Consider the following 19,112-nt stretch of genomic DNA (forward strand, 5'->3'; position numbering starts at 1 on the left):
GCCTCTGAGGTACCACTGTTATAAATTACTAACGCCTGCTGGTGGACACTGGGAGCCCATAAGAAGACAACCTGGCATCATATGAGGGGGCAACTGCAGAAACACAGCATTCAAAGAGTTTTACTGTTTGATGAAGGGACTGGTGGCCTGCCATCACGACGCTCACTTTGTCACACTGGCGAAGGGAAAAAGTAGGACATTGGTGTGTCGTTAGTTAGTTTTAAAGCCCTGCCTTTGTTTTCAGTTTGATTATTCCTTCTATTTTATTTGAACTGGTTCTTTGAAAAATACGCTTGTGCATTTATAAAAATGGGGCAAGTTTGAATAAATCAAGTAGTTTGGACTCTGTGCTTGTTTATTCAACTTGGTTAAATTTGAATTAGACTTGTAAAGTACTCCAAACTAGGAGTTGATAAAGAAAAAAACTAAAATGATTCTAAAGCTCGTGTTCCTTGTCTGCAGAGATGTGCGTACACGGATGAACACAGTTCCATTCATAGTAAATAAGCGTCGGCATCAGTGTAGCATTCCACACATGCATACTTCAAGCTCACATTCCACTCCGATAGCAGCAATTTCTCACCAGGAGTCTGTCCTCATTTGCACGTTGTCATATATTTTTTGACCTAAGGCCTAAGAGGCATCAGCACTATCTCATGAATGATTATGAATTGATGTAGAAGAAATCCATAATTGGAAATTTGGCAGAAATTGCCGAATTGAACCAACCTATTTGCCTCAGTGTGCTGATGTCATGGAAAAGAGTCCGAGTTAAATACATGTTAATTAGAGGACTAACAAAGTACTTGCAGGGTTGTGAGTATTTTTTTGAAATTTATGAATGCCTTTCGATGGAAATCAGCTGGAGGACTCTACTGAGTGAAAAAAGCTGCTTGCTGCAGCTGCTCTCACTTTCTTCCTACTTCAGTTCAATTCAGCAGGATAGCACTGCTCTATAATCACAGGGAGACCCATTTCAATCAATTATTGTTCTCATCATTTCTCTACAGATGCGTGGATGAGTGGTAACTGTGGCTTAAATTCAGATTTTTCTGTCATTGCAGCACCATTTCTGTTTTTCTCTTTCTTTTTTTCTGATTTTCTCAGAAATGTAGTGTTCCAGTTGCATTAATACAATAAAATGGAAGTAAATAGTCGTGCTTATCTGATTATGGGTCGTCAAATGCACATTTTTTCAAAAAGATATTTGGTAATCGTTGTTAAATCATAAGGTTCCCACCTCTACTCCGAACCACGCAGACTACGTTACAGTTTTTTTTCCAAGCATGGAAATAAAACTGCACAATAAAATGGTGTAACTTAAGCAGAAACATCTTGAGAACATCCCGTTCATCCTAATCCTCTGTGCCAGCTGGCCACGAAATCTCATAACTTGTTTCACGAGAGCTCACTTTTGCTTGTGTTTCATGGAGACAAACCCTGCCCGGGGTGAACTTGACTGTGTCTGTGAGTGTGAAGATGTAATGGATGCGTGAGGCTTCTTTTCTCATGGCCTCTTTGTTAATGGTGTTTAAGTGGGCACCCACATTTTGTGCGACTGCCTGCATCTGTCTCACAGCTATGGGACAAGCTCCCACAGGCTTGGCCCTTGCAACCCGACTCCCAGGCCCCAGGATTTATGAGTCTGTTTCGGCTTGTGCCGCACCATGTCAGAGCAACATGTGTTCAGATTAGGTACCCACTTCTACAACTGTAAAACATCTCACTGTTTCAAAGAAATACCTGTGATTGATGCACCCCCACCAACCCCCCAACACCCCAATTTCACACAGGGGGAAAAATGCTCAGATGTGCAGGGTTTCACTGTATAGTGACACTTTGTGCCTTCTTGTTGTTCCTACAGCCCTTATTATGTGCTGAGAAAGTTTGCCAAAGATCATTTTTCCCTCATCCCTCTTTGATGTTGACTGTACGAGGCCAGTGGAGCAGACACACTCTGTTATCTCCACCTGTGTTATGTTCATTCTTCTTAGACTCTCTGGTCAGAGCTTGCAAACCCGGCCATGAATTGATGTTCTTCGACCTATAAGCCACATTGCCTACATATAATTATTCACAGCCTTGATGTACTGTGTGTTAAGAAGGTTGCCCTTCTATGATTCATACACCTTTTTGTGGTTTTCTCTAAATAACAGGCTTGCTGCACATTATCCTGCATTTTATGCAGCTTCTTTAAAAAACAAGTCATTTTAAACCAAACCTTTTTAAAAAAAAAAAAGATTTAGAAATGATCATATTTTAAGGCCACATTAATTCATCAATTACTTATGTGATTTACTGTATTTTTAACTACAAATAAAAAGATTTCTCTGATTTTTCAGCTTCTTAAATGTGAATATGTCCAGCAAACCTAAGTCTTTGGTTTGAGGACAAAACGTTTTGAGGTTTGGGAAACAGATTGATCACTGTGTCCATAGCTCTGTTCTCAGTGCCTATGAAAACCCCTTGCTTCCTATGTAAACCACCAATAAGAAAAACACCAATAAGCATTAAATAAGCATTAAGTCACACCCTGCAAAATACTGCCACAAAAAAATTGATGAGATGCAATTGTTACCAGACGGCCTTGGAGCATTTACTGTAGTGTAGATGGACGAAGAGGAGTCAGGTGTTTGATAAGGATCGGGGCGTTAATAATGGTCATCATGGGAGCGTGAGTCTAAGAGCCCCCCCACCCTGAGGTCACAGGGCCTTTCTCTAGAACACTCCCACCCCCAACTCCGAGTCAGTAAAGAAAAATATCCAAGAGAAAATGAATACGCCGCTGACTACGCTCTCCATCCATAGGCCACAGGCCTACTCCAAAGGGATGAAAACCACTAATCTTCCTGAGAAAAGCAATTTCTGCCTTTCTTTCTGTGTCCCTAAATGAGGCTCTTACGCTGCTGCGCTTCCACAGGCTGGATGAGAGGGTGAGGGGGTGAGGGGGTGAGGGATTGGACTGTGTGAGAGTTGTGCAGGACTGACTGCATTCATGCCAGACCTTTATGTTCACTCTTGGGTTTAACTCCTTCGCCCTCCATCTTAGTTAAAATAATAATAATAATAATTGTAACAATTAATCTGATAACTGGAGCACAAAGTGCAAAGTACGGACAGGCAATTATTTGTTTTCAAATTAAAAGCACCATTTGAAAATCTGCAATTAAACTTATAATTGCCGGTTATTTTTGGTAATTAATGAATTACCCTAATTTTGTTTCAGTGTTTTTTTTCTAACAAAATAAAAGTCAGCTTCTCAAATGATGTTATATTCTGTTTGCTGTATGTTTATCTGTTTATTTCTTTGTGTTTTTTTTGCTGCTTTGTGACAGTAAGTTGATTTTTTTTGTGGACAAAATACATTTTTGAACTTCACAATTTGAAAGTCTGGGAACCATTGACAGTTTAATCAATGGTGAAAATGTGTTGGAAACAATTTATACTTTATGTTGTTGTTGTAGTCGTTCACATACTGATGGTGTCACAGTCACATCTCGGTTTAAAACTCCGAGTGAAACATATAAATATCACAAATTGTATCCCAGCTGCAGGATACATCAGAATTAGACATGTTTACCGAAATCATTCGTCCCTAGTGCAAAGAGGAAACACAAAAAAAGAGAAAAGAAATTGCTGTTCACGCTTCTCCTCTGTATTCACACATTATTTGACCAATAAAGATAACAAACCTTCTGCTTAAGTTTGTCGTATAGTGCAACAGTATGTATCATACATATTTTAGAGAAATGCTGTAGATTGAATTACATACCAGAAACATCTCCCCAGGCTCCTAAAGCGACCAAACATGTCATGGATTTCACGTTTAACAGCCCAAACTACATATTTCGTATTGCCGGTGTCGAGAGAATCAGCTCTATCAGGTGTCATCTAACTGTAACGTTTCGTTACACTGTTAGCCCGGATGTCATTTCTACTCAAACAATCAATTACAGCGTACATAGATAATTTAAGTTTGATTGTGTAACTATCAAATTTAAGCGCAGTCTACTAATTGGAAGTAGAATATACTTAGATTTGAAAGTAATGTCATGAATGAGTAACTTTAAGTTAAATGGGATGTAATTTATAAGTTTTGGACATGACCATGCCGCTTAAATTCCCGCTGCATTCAAGTAGTGTAGGAAGGTTCGATGTTCCCGAGGTCATTTTTCAACTTAGTGGATGCTACAAAGAAGAATTTTTTATATTTTAATAATCAAAACATTTAAAAGACATGGTTAGCCGTTTCTGGTGATGTTTCATGTTGTTATCAACTATGCATTAACACTTTTTAAGCTTTATATCAGTGATTTTATCCCAGACTTCTTGTTGTATTCTACTAGTAGACTCTACAATACCTAAAATCACTAAAACAATTGACTTGATATCGTTGATATCATGATTTATGAAAATAAATAACTTGCTAATCTATTTTACTCTACACGGGTCGATATTTACTGTAGCCTATCAGTGTTTGTTTGATTTTTGTCAGTCGGAAAATCATTTACCCGATTATTCTGACATCACTTGAATGCAGCATAGGTCACCTGCCCGAAGGCATGTTGCAGCACGTCACTTGAACTTTTCCTTCGTGTATTTTCAACTGTCCGCTGCTGTTGTGCCCGACAGACATTTTACTGGTAAGTGAGCAACCGAGTTTTATTCTGTGATGGCTTTTGATTTAAAGTTAGCACTAGCTAGCAATGACTGTTAGAGCAGTGGAAAAAACGTTTTCATTAGCGAAACTGACATGGTAATGTTAAGACACATTTGGCTAGCCGTATAAAGCATTTTAACGGACATTTTTCTCACACATAGCTTTATTAGCTGTTGTGAGCAGTGATAACAACGTCTTTTACGTATTGTTAACACTCACTTATTCAGTGAACAGTGAAGGCCCCTCGCGCGCTCGAAACCGACATTTTGAATATTCTGCTAAACCTAACCTCCAGTGTTGTGGCCGTTGAAAAGGTTGCATAAAAAGATATTTGAAGCTCCTATTTTTCAGCCTTTTACTCTTGCTGCGCTAACTGGATATTGTTTGTGTATTTTTTCACTCAAGATATCTGCCATTAATTGTTGGTACATCACCTGTCAAATGTTAACTGTATTCATGTGACCAGGCTGTGATATTGCAATGTGCATGTGACCCTCTTTACTTCCACAAAGTAACATTACTCTGTAAGAAGTGAACAAATAGCATTATACAGTTTTATCACTATCCAGAATTAAGATACAGATAGATTGTAGAGGATAATCTAACATTATTTCCCAATAGCTCATGTTTTTTTTTCTTTTTATTGTGTTGCAGGTCTCCAGAAGACATGTTGTGGAAGTGTAAGTACTGCCCTTTCATCTGTGAAAAGAGAGTACAGCTTTTTAAGCACTATAGACTAAAACATGGGAGCTATGCAAGAACAGAACCATTTCCATGTTTACACCAGGAATGTCTGTGTACATTTAAATCACTCAATGCACTAAGAGTACACTTGTCCCGCCTTCACACCAAACCTTCAGAACAGCAACCAACTGTAGATGTACCAGTAAAGTTTTGTTGTCTGTCATGTGGGTTTGCTGAGTCTTGTACTGAAACTGACTACTTTAGTCACCTGCATAATGCACACTTAAAAGTCAACCATAAAGTCAGTTGCCCTTATAAAGACTGTGACTTTGAAAGCAGTGTCTACTCCACGTTCAAAGCACACAAGAGTAAAGCACACAAGGACCACAGCTGGAAGAGCTTCAAGTCAGAAATCATTGGTTGTGATTATGAAGGTCATGATCAGGATGGTGCACAAGAGCAAATATCACATGCTGATGACATGGCAGAGTTGGAAGGAGTTGGTGAAGAAGCTAGTGATAATGATATTAATGATTTAAGAAAGCAGCTAGAGCACAACTTAGCATCTCTTCTGTTAAAGATGCAAACAGTTATGCACATACCAGAGAGTTCTGTGCAAGCAATATTACAGCAGCTTTGTCAAATCAATAAGCTGTCAGAGCCACTTCTGCACAACAAAGTGAGAGCTACACTAAATAAATACTTTGATAATGTGGATGATACAGTTGTGAGTGAAATTACCAGTGCTGTGTCAGAGTGTAACATGATGTCATTTTGTGCCAAAGATGGACCCTTAGGAACTGCTAAACAGAGAGCAGCCTATGTACGCAAAGAGTTCCCACTGGTAAACCCCATTGAATATGTTGTGGAAAAAGGCAAAAAACCGCTTGCATATGTCCCGATTGTTCCAATGCTTCAGAAGCTGCTTAACAAAACTGACGTGTTAGACAAAGCTATGTCAGAAAAAGTCCATGTACTGCAGGAATACACGTCTTATGCAGATGGGCAGTACTTCAATGAAAATTCTCTTCTTGCAAGCGATGAGTTCACAATTGCTCTTGGCCTTTACATTGACGACTTTGAAGTAGCCAATCCTCTAGGAACGTCAAGACTGAAACATAAAATGTGTGCAGTATATTGGGTCATTGCAAACATACCTGCAAAATACAGGTCCACCCTCAACTCAATCCAGCTTGCTCTACTATGCAATACATCTACAGTTAAAGAGTGTGGTTATGCAAAAGTTCTGCAACCTCTCATCTATGATCTAAAGATATTGGAGCAAAATGGTGTTTACATAGAGTCACTAGGTGCAAGTGTGAAGGGCACAGTCTTATATGTTGCCGCTGATAATCTTGGTGCTCACTCTCTTGCAGGATTCCTGGAGAGCTTCAAGGTGGACAAGTTCTGCAGATTCTGTCTAGTGAGCAGCAGAGACGCACAACGGCAAGAGGTATGTTCTGGATTCTTTCAGCTCAGAGACAAAGACTCTCATGATAGGCAAGTGCAGGAGGTGAGAGAGGACACAGCACTGACTCAGACTTATGGTGTGAAAAGCGCATGTCCATTAACTGAAAATCTTGAGCATTTTCATGTGGTCACAGGGTATCCTCCCGACATCTTGCACGATCTCTTTGAAGGCATTGTGCCAACTGAGTTGTCCCTGTGTCTTAAAAATCTGATAAGCAAGGGGTATTTCACGTTAGATACACTAAATCAGACCATCAGACACTTTAATTATACATTCACAGACAAAACAGACCGCCCTCAGATCATCGGAAAAGGATTTTCCACCAAAGGAAGCATTGGTGGAAATGCCCATGAGAATTGGTGTCTCATAAGGCTCCTCCCATTTCTCATTGGTCACTGTGTTCCTGAGGGTGATGACACTTGGGAAATTCTGATGCTTCTTAAAGACATAATTGAGCTGGCTGTGGCACCACGGCATACTGAAGAGACACTGCATTTCATGGAATGTAAAATAACAGAACACAGACAGCTTCTGCAGTCAACTTTTCCAGATTTTCGGTTAAAGCCAAAGCATCACTATCTGGAACACTATCCTTACCTTGTGAGGAAGTTTGGTCCCTTGTGCGATGTTTGGACAATGCGCTTCGAGGGGAAACATAAGTTCTTTAAAAAAGCAATTCGGAACTCTCAAAATTTCAAAAATGTTGCAATGACACTCGCTACAAAACACCAGAAAGCAGTCAGTTACCATCTTGACTGCTGCGCATTTTTCAAACCATCAGTGGAGATGGCAAGGGTTACCCCAGTTTTTCTTGCCTCTTTCCCTTTGAATGTTCAGAGGGTATTTGCTCGAGACATTGCAAAGGTAGATTCTGTTCTGGATGTGTCATCTGTCTGCATAGATGGAATCATGTATCATCCAGGGATGATTCTCTCTTTTGGCTCTTGCTCAGGTCTCTCTGAATTTGCCCAGATTGAAAAGATTGTTGCAGCTAACACAGAAATCCTGTTCATCTGCCACAAAATGACCGCATGGTACTGTGAGCATTTCAGATCTTACCAACTTCTCTGTGGTGATATCCCCTCCACACATGTGGTCAAGATATCGGAGCTGAATGATGTCCTCCCGTTATCAGCATACAGGGTCCAAGGAGAACTTATGGTAACATTGAAACGATATGTTATTTGCTAATTTCTTGTGCATATCCTTTCTCCCCAGATGGCTCTTCAAGAGAAATTCATCATGAGGGTTATTGTCTCAGAGGGAGACATCAGAAAATTGACAATGACAACACGACCGGACACACTTGAAGACTTGATTGGCTGGCTTAAAGGCACTCTCCAAGCAAATTACAACTTCGTCCTACAGTACCAAGACCCTGACTTCAACAATGAACTGTGTAACCTTGAAGATGTCTCAGAGCTCCCAGATAAGCCAACGATTAAAATCATCCCTATGATTGAATTGGTACCAGTCATTCAACCAGTTGAACAATCTTCATTGTGTAGTGACACAAGCAGCCTGGCCGACACTGAGATCCTGTCTAACTCCTCTCTGGATAGAAGTGTGCCATGGCCAGAGGTGTTTGAAATTCCTAAATTTTCAGTTGATGTTGAGTACCGACTCCGTCAAGGTAACTTGTTATATCTCAGGGATGGAACCTATCTGAAAGTGACAAAAGAGTTAAAGCATGATATCCTTGAGAAATTGGCTGAGGTCATCTATGCATTTGATGCATACCCAAAAAAGGAAGATTTAGCAGCTGTTGCACAAGCTTTAGTAGAAACGCACCCATGTCTTAAAGAAGCGGGGTCCCCCTCTGGCTGTGTTGGATGGAAGAACAGTTTGAAATTCAAGGTTGGAAATTACAGAGCCAAAATGTGCAAGCTGGGCCGACTTGACGTCACTGTCAACAGTGGTAAACGTGGAAGATACTCAACAAATGGCGACCCTCCAAACAAGGACATCAAGAAGCCAAGGAAAGGAGAAATAAATTTCCTGCCTCAGTATCCAGAGGGGTTGGATGACCACAACCTGGAAGCAGCTCGCCAGGTTTTAGTCAATGAGATGATGAAGGCAAAGCCAAATGGGTCCCTTATTAAGAAAGAGATGGATAAGACCTTTGCTCTGCGGAGAAAAGAAGTTGTGACAGACAAGCCTGCAATTACCCAGGTTGTACAGCGATGGCCAGCACTTTTCTCCGAAAGCCAGGTTTGTATACCTGTTTTAGGTATTAACAAAAAGTGGTTAACACTGTGTGACCCAAATTGTGTTGTGTTGAGGGTCATAAATGTCTTTCATTTGACCATGCATTATGTTTTCAGGTGTGTTACGAGTTCACCAGAGTGGTGGGGAAAAATCTCAAAGAAAACTTCTTTGAGGCACTTGACCGTTTCTCGCCAAACTTGATGGACCTGTTCAGGAAGAAGAGGGGCCTCAGTGGACAGCTTTTAACTGACCTTTTACGTCAGACAAAGGTATGCTGACTTGTCTACTAAGCTGACTGCCTGTCTTGCCTCTCTATTATTTCCCCCTTTCTTCTTATCTCATTACTTTTCACTGCTCTCCCGTTTCCATTTCCTCCTCTTTTCTCCTACTCTTTATACTTTGCTATTGTTTTTATCTCTCCTCTTCTGTCCTTCTGTCCACTCCTCTCTACTTTCTGTCCAGGAAGTTTGTATTAAAGTAATTAAATTGTGTAAATCGATTTTCTGGCTATTTAACCATATACAGTATGAATGTACTTAGTTATGTCCACTATCTTCCAGACCACTGAGCCAACAGACATCAGGTGCCTTTGTCTTCGGGGACTGCCAGTCGTTTTGGGGGATGACCCCTCTGCGTTCTTCAAAACCTGCTTGGTAAGTAACTGAATTTGTTTTGAATATCTGCATTATTGATTCACAACATGACCATCTGATATTAATTGACTAAAAAAATTAAATTACTACTACCTACTCTAAATTACAAACAAATTAACATTGTACAAAAATGTCTTTATTTCTGTGAAATTGACATCAGCTAGTGTGAGATGGGGCCACAGGGAAGGACCCCTTTTTTTTTATTTTGCTGAGGACTATGAAAAACCCGTACATAAATTCTTATTTTTTGAGATTAAATTTGTGTCAACTGCAACAATTGCATCTTTACTGGAAATAGTTTTGACACAACCTTTCAGCTTGACTGAGACTGAAAAAGGTCTCCATCTCTTCTGAGCTACAAAACCATTTCAGCACACAGGTTTTCAAACAGCTCTTGTAATGCACAGTCAAATTATGATGATTTAAAATTGGTGTTGTCCTTTCTTAATTTCTGTGGTCAATACAGAATTATTGACATTACAATGTCCTCTCTTTGTCTGTTTATTTTTCTGTTAGGATGCAACTGACAAGGACGTGTACAGTGAAACTCCAGTGGGAATCCTCTGCATTGACGAACATCCTCAACTCAACCCATCCAAAGTGAGCATCGTCTTGGAAGGGAGTGTGGTAATGGAGGAGCTGGCCAACCTGCCACAGGCTTTCTGTGTCCTTTTTGGACTGATTTATGCCTTGCACTTGGATTACCCCAAGTGCATGAAAAGCACATTCCACTTTATTCAACAGGTCATGCTAAACCTGGGCAGAGGTGAGCTGAAACCCAAAATTCAATCTTTGAAGAATCAACTATCTGTTTAAAACAGGGGTTTGAATACTTATACCACTGCTCTGGATCTGATTGCTTGGTTGTTTGTAATGTTGCACTTTAAAAATACTGTTTACTGTGGGCACTGTTTGATATGCAAGTTTTCTTATGCATTGCCACTGATTTTGCTGTTTGATATCATCCTGATTGGTGTATGATTTATGTTATCAGCACTGATCTAGCAGTTTAGTTCCATTCCTATTTCTAGCTACAGTATGTTTTATGGCATTGCCACTGATTTTGTAGTTTAATTCCATGCTGATGGGTGTATGATTCGTGTTATTAACACTGATCTAGTTTCATTCCTATTGCATTGGCATTGGTTGTGTAGTTTTAATGCCATCCTGTTTCAAAAGAGTGCATGAAAAGCACCTTCCACTTTATTCAGCAGGTCAGGTTCAATATTTGAAGAATCAACTATCTGTAAAACGGGTTTGAATACTTATACCACTGCTCTGGTTCTGAGTGCTTGGTTATTTGTGATATTGCACTTTAAAATACCATGTTTACTGTGGGCACTGTTTGATATGCATGTTTTTGTATGCATTGATACTGATGTTGCTCCTGATTCACAGGAGTCCTATTTGATTTTCATCGCAAACCCATTTTATTTGATAACATGATAAAGACAAGTTTAATAAAACATGTAGACAAGAATGTACTCCTGTGGTTTTGCTTTTTATTTTCTAAATTTAATCTGTATAGTTTTTTTTTAAATCTGTTTAAACAGATTTTATTTTACTCTTCAGATAGTGGAGTAATTGGGCAATGGAATTTTTAAGGTAAATCAACTTGGTGGTTAGTGTATACAGCTTAAAGTTATAAGTGGAATAAATATGCAAAGCAATTGATTCTACTAATGTTTTTAAGTTTAATCATCTTGGAGGTTAGTGCACTTAACTTTAAATTAACAGTGGAATAAAGGGGCAAAGCAATTGATATTACTTGTGATTTTAAGTTGAACAAACTTGGTATTAAGTGTACTAAACTTAAAATAACGATGCCATCCACTCATTTTTTTGAGTTAAATTCACTTAAGTTTTCATCAAACATTACTTAATTTTTTTAGGGCAACCAGTTTCCTAAAAATTTTTAAGTAAACTCAACTTATCCGGGTTTACAGTGTACAGCATATCAATAATGCTTTTCCTGATACTTGAGAAGACCTTCAAGCAACAAGCTTACAGGAAGGCCTATTGACCAAGTCCCAGTGTTGTTTATTTTCCTGTCAGAGTCTATAGCTGCACACTATCAGGAACTCACGGCTGTCCTCCAAGAATGACTTCAAGAGCGCCTGATACGGTTTCTGTCCCGGAATGACTCAATTTATGGCCTTTTTTGCAAATTTCATCATCCACAGAGTTGGATTACATTTACATTATGTGACTGATATGTTCACTATAAGCTTTAAGTTATAACTAATGTAGCATAACCTTTTTTTTTGTCCGTGTTCCCATATTTCCATCCAGCCTGTGTAGACTAAATGACAGAAATCATTGCACACACACTTTTTTCTTTACTTTTGTTATTTGTATTGATTTCCTGTTCTATTTATTAGTTCATTTGCTCACATAAGTATTTGTTAATCTTACAACAAAAAAAGATGTTGGTGATAAATGAATTGGCTCGTTTGATTGAATACTCATTATTATTATTATTATTATTATTATTATTATTATTATTGATAAATACAAGAAATGTATACATGTTTTAATTTTAGGACACATGACACACAGAATCCTGTTCAGCAGTCGTTTTGGTGTGATTTTAAAGTTTACTGTATAGTTTAAACTAGAGGTCGTTGTGCTTGATATTTATTAATCGTTGTGCCTTTTTTTTTTAACAAAAACTTGATACATGTTGCTAAATCACTAAAACTATTTCACATTTATTTTATTTACTTTTTTATTATTGAAAATACTGTATATAATTTCACTGCAGGGGTCACTGAAGTTAAGTTGAAAACATCAGTGTCAATTATCGACCATCGGCTGCCCTGACTTTAAAAGTTGACTTTTAAATACCTTGAATAAAAAGTTGACCTTTTTATTCAAGGTAATGGACAGTTTAATTGTTTTTTTTCCATATTCACCTGATCAGCACAAACCTGCTGTTAACACCACTATGTGGAGATTGTCTGTGAATGCATTCATATACAGGTCATATACAGAGATACAGGACAGTGGGAGATTGTCTGGAACATCCAGGTGGAAGGATGTATTTGACACTTGCTGGCTTCCTTTGTCTGGAAGTGTCTTTTGCAGACTCTTGATTTGTCACATGTGGCCTCTGGAAAACCTTTGGAACATATTTGGATGTAGTGGGTGTCTTTTATTTATAGCTGAGTTTCACTTTAGGTCACTGGCTGGCCAAGACAGGATTTTAAAAATAGATATGCAAAGAAGTGCGAACATATGAGGGTACATTTTGTTTATGTTTTGTTATTTATTTGTATATTTGGGGTTTTGAGCTTTGCGTATAGTCGCAGAGGCTGTTGCCTTTATCATCATCAGTCATTACAGGACTGTCTCATCACTGAAGAGCTGGCCTACATATTAGGAGAGGAGAACTGAAGGAGAAGGCAGTGTACTACTCCTCCAGAGATACATGCAGCAATTGGCTGCAAGGGTTACTCTACTGTGTATACATGCATTATCATTACATTTTATTTAAATCTGAATTATGAATAAGCTCCCTGGCTTAGTTCTATTTGAGTTTTTATATGAACATGAAGCAAAGAAACCTCGAGCTGAATCCAACTGCAGAGTTCAGAGGAATTCTTTGAGGTTGAAAGCACTATAGAGATGTTGTTTTTCTACTTTTGAAAACGAACATCACAAGACAAATGTTTATTTTAGCGAATGCTTAGAACACAGTCTTAAAAGCTAATGCTGAGCAGGCTTGTACTCCAACTGTAGTTTTTGAGCAAATGCCTATAGAGTGTTGACTCAGTGGAAAACTGACAGCCTTTGGCAGCTCTCTAATGTGGTTATGAAACATAAATCAGGTTCAAATGAGAGGACATTTCTGATATTGGTTGTTTCTTTGGAACGCTCTGCCTTAGCTTCTAAGACTTGAAAAAAAGTACAACATGGTATGCTTTGGGCAATGTCTGCAAATATAAATCTCTCTGAACCAGAGGCGTCTGCACATGCAGGGCCCAAAGACAGCATGTTACATTCCTTGCCATTTACAAGCAGTGGGAGAGGAGGTGGAGGCAATATATGGATGCTTTAGGGGATTAAGCAGCACTCCGTCAGCCAGCCTTTTCCTCCTATCCCTCGAGTCTCTCTCCAGCTTGTACTTCCCTTCTTCTTTTTTGTGCTTCATCCTCTTTTAAAGAGAAAGCTCCTTCCCAGCATGCACGAGTGTAATCCATGCCCCTGCCTCTAAGACACTTCCTGCCTGTTTTGTTTGTCAGGCTGATGGGAACCGTTCCAATAATGGCGTATTTCCACCGGCTCTGCTCGCCTCGCCACGGCACGGCACGGCAGGATTAGTTTGCATCTCCGCTACAAAAAAAGTGCCTACTGAACGTGGGCAGAGTCATCACTGCACGGCTGAAACTGTGGAGACTTTTTATACGCAACACACGCCCATGCCGTGGAAATACATCCCGAGCTTCCTTGTCTCCTCTTAGGTGTCACCTCAGGCATCCGCTTTAACCCTCTAACTGGAACCCTTTCTCTGAATGCCTGACCCAGTGCAGCCCCTCAGTGTCCTTAGGAATTGCAGAGCCACCACTCTGCCAGCCTCGCGACTTCCACTAATGCAACACTCACAGTTCAAGTGAAGCAAAATAAACACGTGTGGAGTTTAGACATGGTAAAACAAAAATGTGTGCCGGCTGTAAACATGGGCGAGAGGCACTTATGTAAACACGCCGGCTTTGTGGTCAGGCGCTTCCGGTCACAAGTCCACCCCCCCCGTCCACCCCCCTACACCCGCTCCACTGAAACCCCTTTCCCGCAGACACAGCTGTGGTCCGACCCTCGCAGAAGACTTGTGGAGGAAAATCATTTAGCTGAAGTCCTGCACAGAGTGAGGAAGCCCACTCACTTACAAAAACACAGGCATGTCTGCAGCCGCTCAGGCAGCAGTGGAGGAAAAAAGAAAACAATAAACACATTGCAGAGTCTGCATCAACAACCTCTCTAAGGGGTCTATAAAATGTTATGCTATACCCCCCTTGGATATATAATATGTTTTTGCTTAGATGTTTAAAAACAATGAGACTAATGTTAAATATTATGTTGAGTAGTGTACTTACATTGGCCTAAAACATTTCCAACACTCTTTAAATTCATATTTCTAATCAAGGACCATCCATCCTCTACCGCTTTATCCTCCACATGAGGGTCGTGGGGGTTTTTTATTCACGTTAATGGACAGTTTAATTGTTTTTTTTCCACGTTGTTAAATGTGATATATGGTGCTCTTTGCTCCACATGATAAATAAATCATTAAAACTGAATCATTTTGGCTTGCACGCAAAATAAGATTATTTCTAGGTTTGGGACACACTCATTTTTGTGACTTTTTATAGGCCAATCAACTGATCGTATAATTGAGAAAGTAATTGAAGAAAACGAAAATAAATAACGAAAACTTGACAAGACATCAATTACCATAACTCCACACTGTTCCCTGACTTCAAAGGTCTAAATCTGGTTCATAGTTATTGCTCGACATTCCCCTTGCCAACACTTATTTTGTCACGCGATGTGATTGTGGAACAAAACAACTTTTTCCTGTTGCTTTCTTGACTGGACTCAGTTTCTTTCACTCCCATTGTCCTCTCAGTAAAAGGACATTAAAATCTCCTCCGTAATTATATCAAATCAATCCATAATCAAAGTAAATCAAAAGGACCACATATATAGACAACTTGACGGTATCAGTCAGGACGATTCAATGTGATCTGGCAACTGAGACATGTTCTTTTTTTTTGTTAAAGTAAAAAAAAACAACTATACATTGTGTCTCAAAGGTGATATGATTATGCCATTGTGTATCGATATTCCTCCCACCCTTAATAGACAATAGGTGTCAATAGGTGTAATTGTGCTATATCCAGTTCAGACACACATGTGAAGGAAATTGATTTTTTTCTTTTTTTTCCATCAGTGAAATCTTTCCAGAGGGAAAATGCTGCTTCTTGTAATTACAGTTCTAAGGTTTCACTTCTGCTTCTGTTAGCGTTTAACAATTAGCCTAATCACTGCGAGCTCAGGGGCAGAGTCACATTAAGCCAAACCTGTTCGTACGTATATCACCCGCCAGCCTGTGGGCGGAACAAGTGAAATGAGCTTGGGTTAAATCAAGGGGTCAAAGCAGGAAACAATAGCTGAGCATTACATCCAGGCAGTGACTGGGTTTGCAGCAGCAGAAGAGGCACTGGAATTCCATAAACATGTCTGACAAAAGAAACTTTAATCATCATTTATGTTATACTTCCTAAATGCAGGTCACAGATGACAAAATAAGCAGATGAGGTTGCCTTGGTGATTAAAGAGGATACAAGTACAACAAACAAATGATGTCTCAGCCTACAAATTTGACTGCTTTTGGACCAAAATCCTTAAATTTATCATTATCAGACGGGAAAGGCAACAAAAAAAGTTGACCTAATAAAATCTTTAACTGCCTTATTGCATGTTTGCAGCCTTTTCTAACTGGAAACTGAAGTTTGTAAACTGCTTACTCTCCTGCATCAAAGTTCATACAAACAATGTGTGTGTTTAGCTTGCAGGGAGACAGATGTTGCTAGTCTAGTCCTGCCTCAAAGCTTGTATTACTGACAGAAATTTAAATCCCCAAATCAGTAAATAGCACTTTTAACCTGCACTGATGGAGGCAGCAGTGCAGTAACAACTCATGTGTGCAGTGAAGTAAAATGTACATATATTTGTGTCATTATTTTGTTTTCTTATTCAAGTTCATTTTGCAAATCTTGGGTATAAACGTTGCTACATTCATAATGTGTTATATATTCTAACTTGATGGTCGAACTTTAAGATTTGAACAGTTTTTGACTCTTTGTTGTCGGATAGAGCTGCATCTATTATCAAAATATTAGTTTTCTTCTCTTTTATAATTGAAGAACACATGATATGATAACTGCAGTTGTCATATATTGTTGGTCCACTTGCAGAGGAACAGAGGTGAGACAAGTTGAACTGAAAAATCTGTGTCATGTATCCAGTCATTCAGAGCGAGCATCAATGGCTATAGTCTCAAAGGCCTTTCTGCCGTATCTCTCCCCATTTTGTCATTTCTGCACCGAGGTTCATCGCTGCGCTACAGCTTCCCCACTTTCATTAAGTGGAAGGACACAGCATGCGTCTTCGTGAAATGCAAAGTGTTTGTTGAATGAACGCCTGGACGCATGAGTAAAGCATGTGAGCCTGTTGTGTTTTGTTTGCCAGGTGATTTCCCCGACAGTGTTGAAGCTAAGCCAAAAGAATTCCTGGATCAGCCCTTCAAAGAGCAGTGGGGTCACCTCCTGACAGCGGCAAATATAGACATGTTTGCGCACAGACGTGGTTCTGATGTGTGCGCACTGAGAGAACATACATTTTCAATGAGATTATATTGCAGTTTACTTGTGTGGTGCCAAATCACAATGTACATTATCTAAAGGCACCTGAAAGTTATCTCAGGTTTTTTGAAGTGTGATGTTTGAGGTACTGAACCGGCATGAAATCCTTGACTTGCTCTTAGTGAATACATGGCTGCCACCATGGACACAAGGAAGAGTTTAGTCACTGGAGTACACTTAGGTACAATGGATAAAATAACTCACTAACTCACTCATCTTCTACCACTTTATCCTCCACATGAGGTGTTGCAGATGGCACTAGTGCCTAGGAAAGGTGGGGTACACCCTGGACAGATTGCCAGTCCATGACAGGGCCAGAGACGAACAACCATCCACTCTCACACTCACACCTACGGTTAATTGTGTCCAATTTGCCTAATCACGGAGAATTCCCCACACCAGAGTGTCCTGCCTGATCCTGTCCTGCCTTCATCATTGACAGCTTGAAGTCCAAATGTCTTACTTGCAGCAGTAGACCAGCAGCTCCTGTGTCCATGAGAGCAAAAATCGCACATTTCTATTTGCATTCTATTGTGTGGAATCCTTAGTGTGGACTAGTAAAATTAAAATAAAGTCCAGTTGCTTGTGCAATTTAAAAACAGCCGGAAAGGTTTTCAGCGCATAAGTTGATCTGTATTTGCATTAGTTTAGTGCATATTCTCACAGAGTGTTGTATGGCTAAGCGATAAAAAGCGCTGTAAATCCTCTTTATTCAGCTGAGTTATAGTCTTAAGACTTAGAGGGTATCTGGACCATCTGAGATTCCCACAGAACAACGAGGAAGGAGGGGGTGGAAGAGAGAGATGGTGAGAGACTCAGCTGAAGAGGGGGTATTGTTTACACATCAAGACACTTCCTCTGACTCCCAGGAAAAGCAGTAATTTTGCCTAGTATGGTTTTAGTTGTTTAATTTCTCCATTGTGTGGGGGGATAACCCCTTAATTATAGAGGAGGAAGTAGATCCTAAGCCCTGGACAGAGACTCAGTAAGTGCTGGACCCCCTCTGCCTCCAGCCTCACCCTCAAACTGAGTTCTTTGCTCATTCTTTTCTTCACCGTGGCTATTTTGCCTCTTCATTAGCACTTCTTGGATATCTGGGTGCTCACCAATTAGTGTGCCGCGTCTTGCATTGTTACCTTCCTTGTGGAGGATGTGGGTGGGTGTTCATATCTTACCAAATACAAAGAAACAGTCACAGAATCATATTATTAAATGTAGGAGAAATTAATTTTTCCAAAAGCTCAAAAATCAATTTATTTATTTTTTTCTTCAGTTTTGATTGGAATACCCAGTTTAAGCCAAAATACATGTACACTTCTTTCTGGGTTTTGCTCGTGTTTACATTCTTTTTTCCAAATGTAAAAGCTACCTAATCTTGCACTTACACTTTCATGACAATGGAACAACAGACTCTCAAATTAGCAGCTCTATGGAAGTCTTTTTGAATTGAAAATTTGATTGATTCATTGATTCATTCATTCATCGGCTTCCGCTCTGTCGTCCACATGAGTGCCGCAGGGCCGCTGGTGCCAGTCACAGCTGACATAGGGCGAAAATATCTCGTAAAATATTAGGACAGTGCAAAAGTCTCCCATCAACAGGTCATCCGGCAATGTCCATAGATATAGTTGAAGGGATTCAGGACACAGAGCTCAAATCTAAAATCATCAGGTGCGGTGTGAAAAAGTTAGTCAAGTTGACCTGGCTCCTGAAGTAACCATGAAACGCTCATTCTGGGGTCATGAAAAACAACTATACAATCAGGTGATTGTACAATTAAAAAGTATAATCACTTAGTTTTCAATTTCTGCCAATTTCTTTATACGCTTTATACCTTTAAGGCAGCTAAAATGATATTGTGTGATTGTTAACTATATTGGTCTCTGTTAAATGCAATGGTAATGCTTTGTTGTTATTGATGTTGCGTGCCTGTGTGTGTGTGTGTGTGTGTGTGTGTGTGTGTGTGTGTAAAAGCGGGATTTATTATGTAGTAATGGCTGTTAATGTGAGGT

The 19,112-nt window shown here is 39.6% G+C and overlaps 2 protein-coding genes across 2 annotated transcripts in view; both read left to right on the forward strand.

Annotated features, from left to right (window-relative positions):
• gli2a (GLI family zinc finger 2a) overlaps positions 1-19,112 on the forward strand; it is a 91,634-nt gene that overhangs the window by 17,681 nt on the left and 54,841 nt on the right. The gene's annotated exons all lie outside the window — the stretch shown is intronic.
• Positions 5,392-11,156, forward strand: LOC122764944. The gene is made up of 5 exons (XM_044018956.1): positions 5,392-6,797; positions 8,034-9,026; positions 9,140-9,292; positions 9,584-9,676; positions 10,193-11,156. Exons 1-5 carry the CDS (start codon positions 5,826-5,828, stop codon positions 10,490-10,492), a joined length of 2,511 nt encoding a protein of 836 aa, XP_043874891.1. The 5' UTR covers positions 5,392-5,825; the 3' UTR covers positions 10,493-11,156.

This window comes from Solea senegalensis, linkage group LG2, assembly GCF_019176455.1.
Source record: "Solea senegalensis isolate Sse05_10M linkage group LG2, IFAPA_SoseM_1, whole genome shotgun sequence".
NCBI lineage: Eukaryota > Metazoa > Chordata > Actinopteri > Pleuronectiformes > Soleidae > Solea > Solea senegalensis.

Coding starts and splice junctions, on each gene's coding strand:
- LOC122764944 (XM_044018956.1), top strand. CDS start 5,826: ATGGCAGAGTTGGAAGGAGTTGGTGAAGAAGCTAGTGATAATGATATT. Junction 6,798..8,033: donor GAGACGCACAACGGCAAGAG/GTATGTTCTGGA, acceptor CTTTCTCCCCAG/ATGGCTCTTCAAGAGAAATT. Junction 9,677..10,192: donor CGTTCTTCAAAACCTGCTTG/GTAAGTAACTGA, acceptor TTTTTCTGTTAG/GATGCAACTGACAAGGACGT.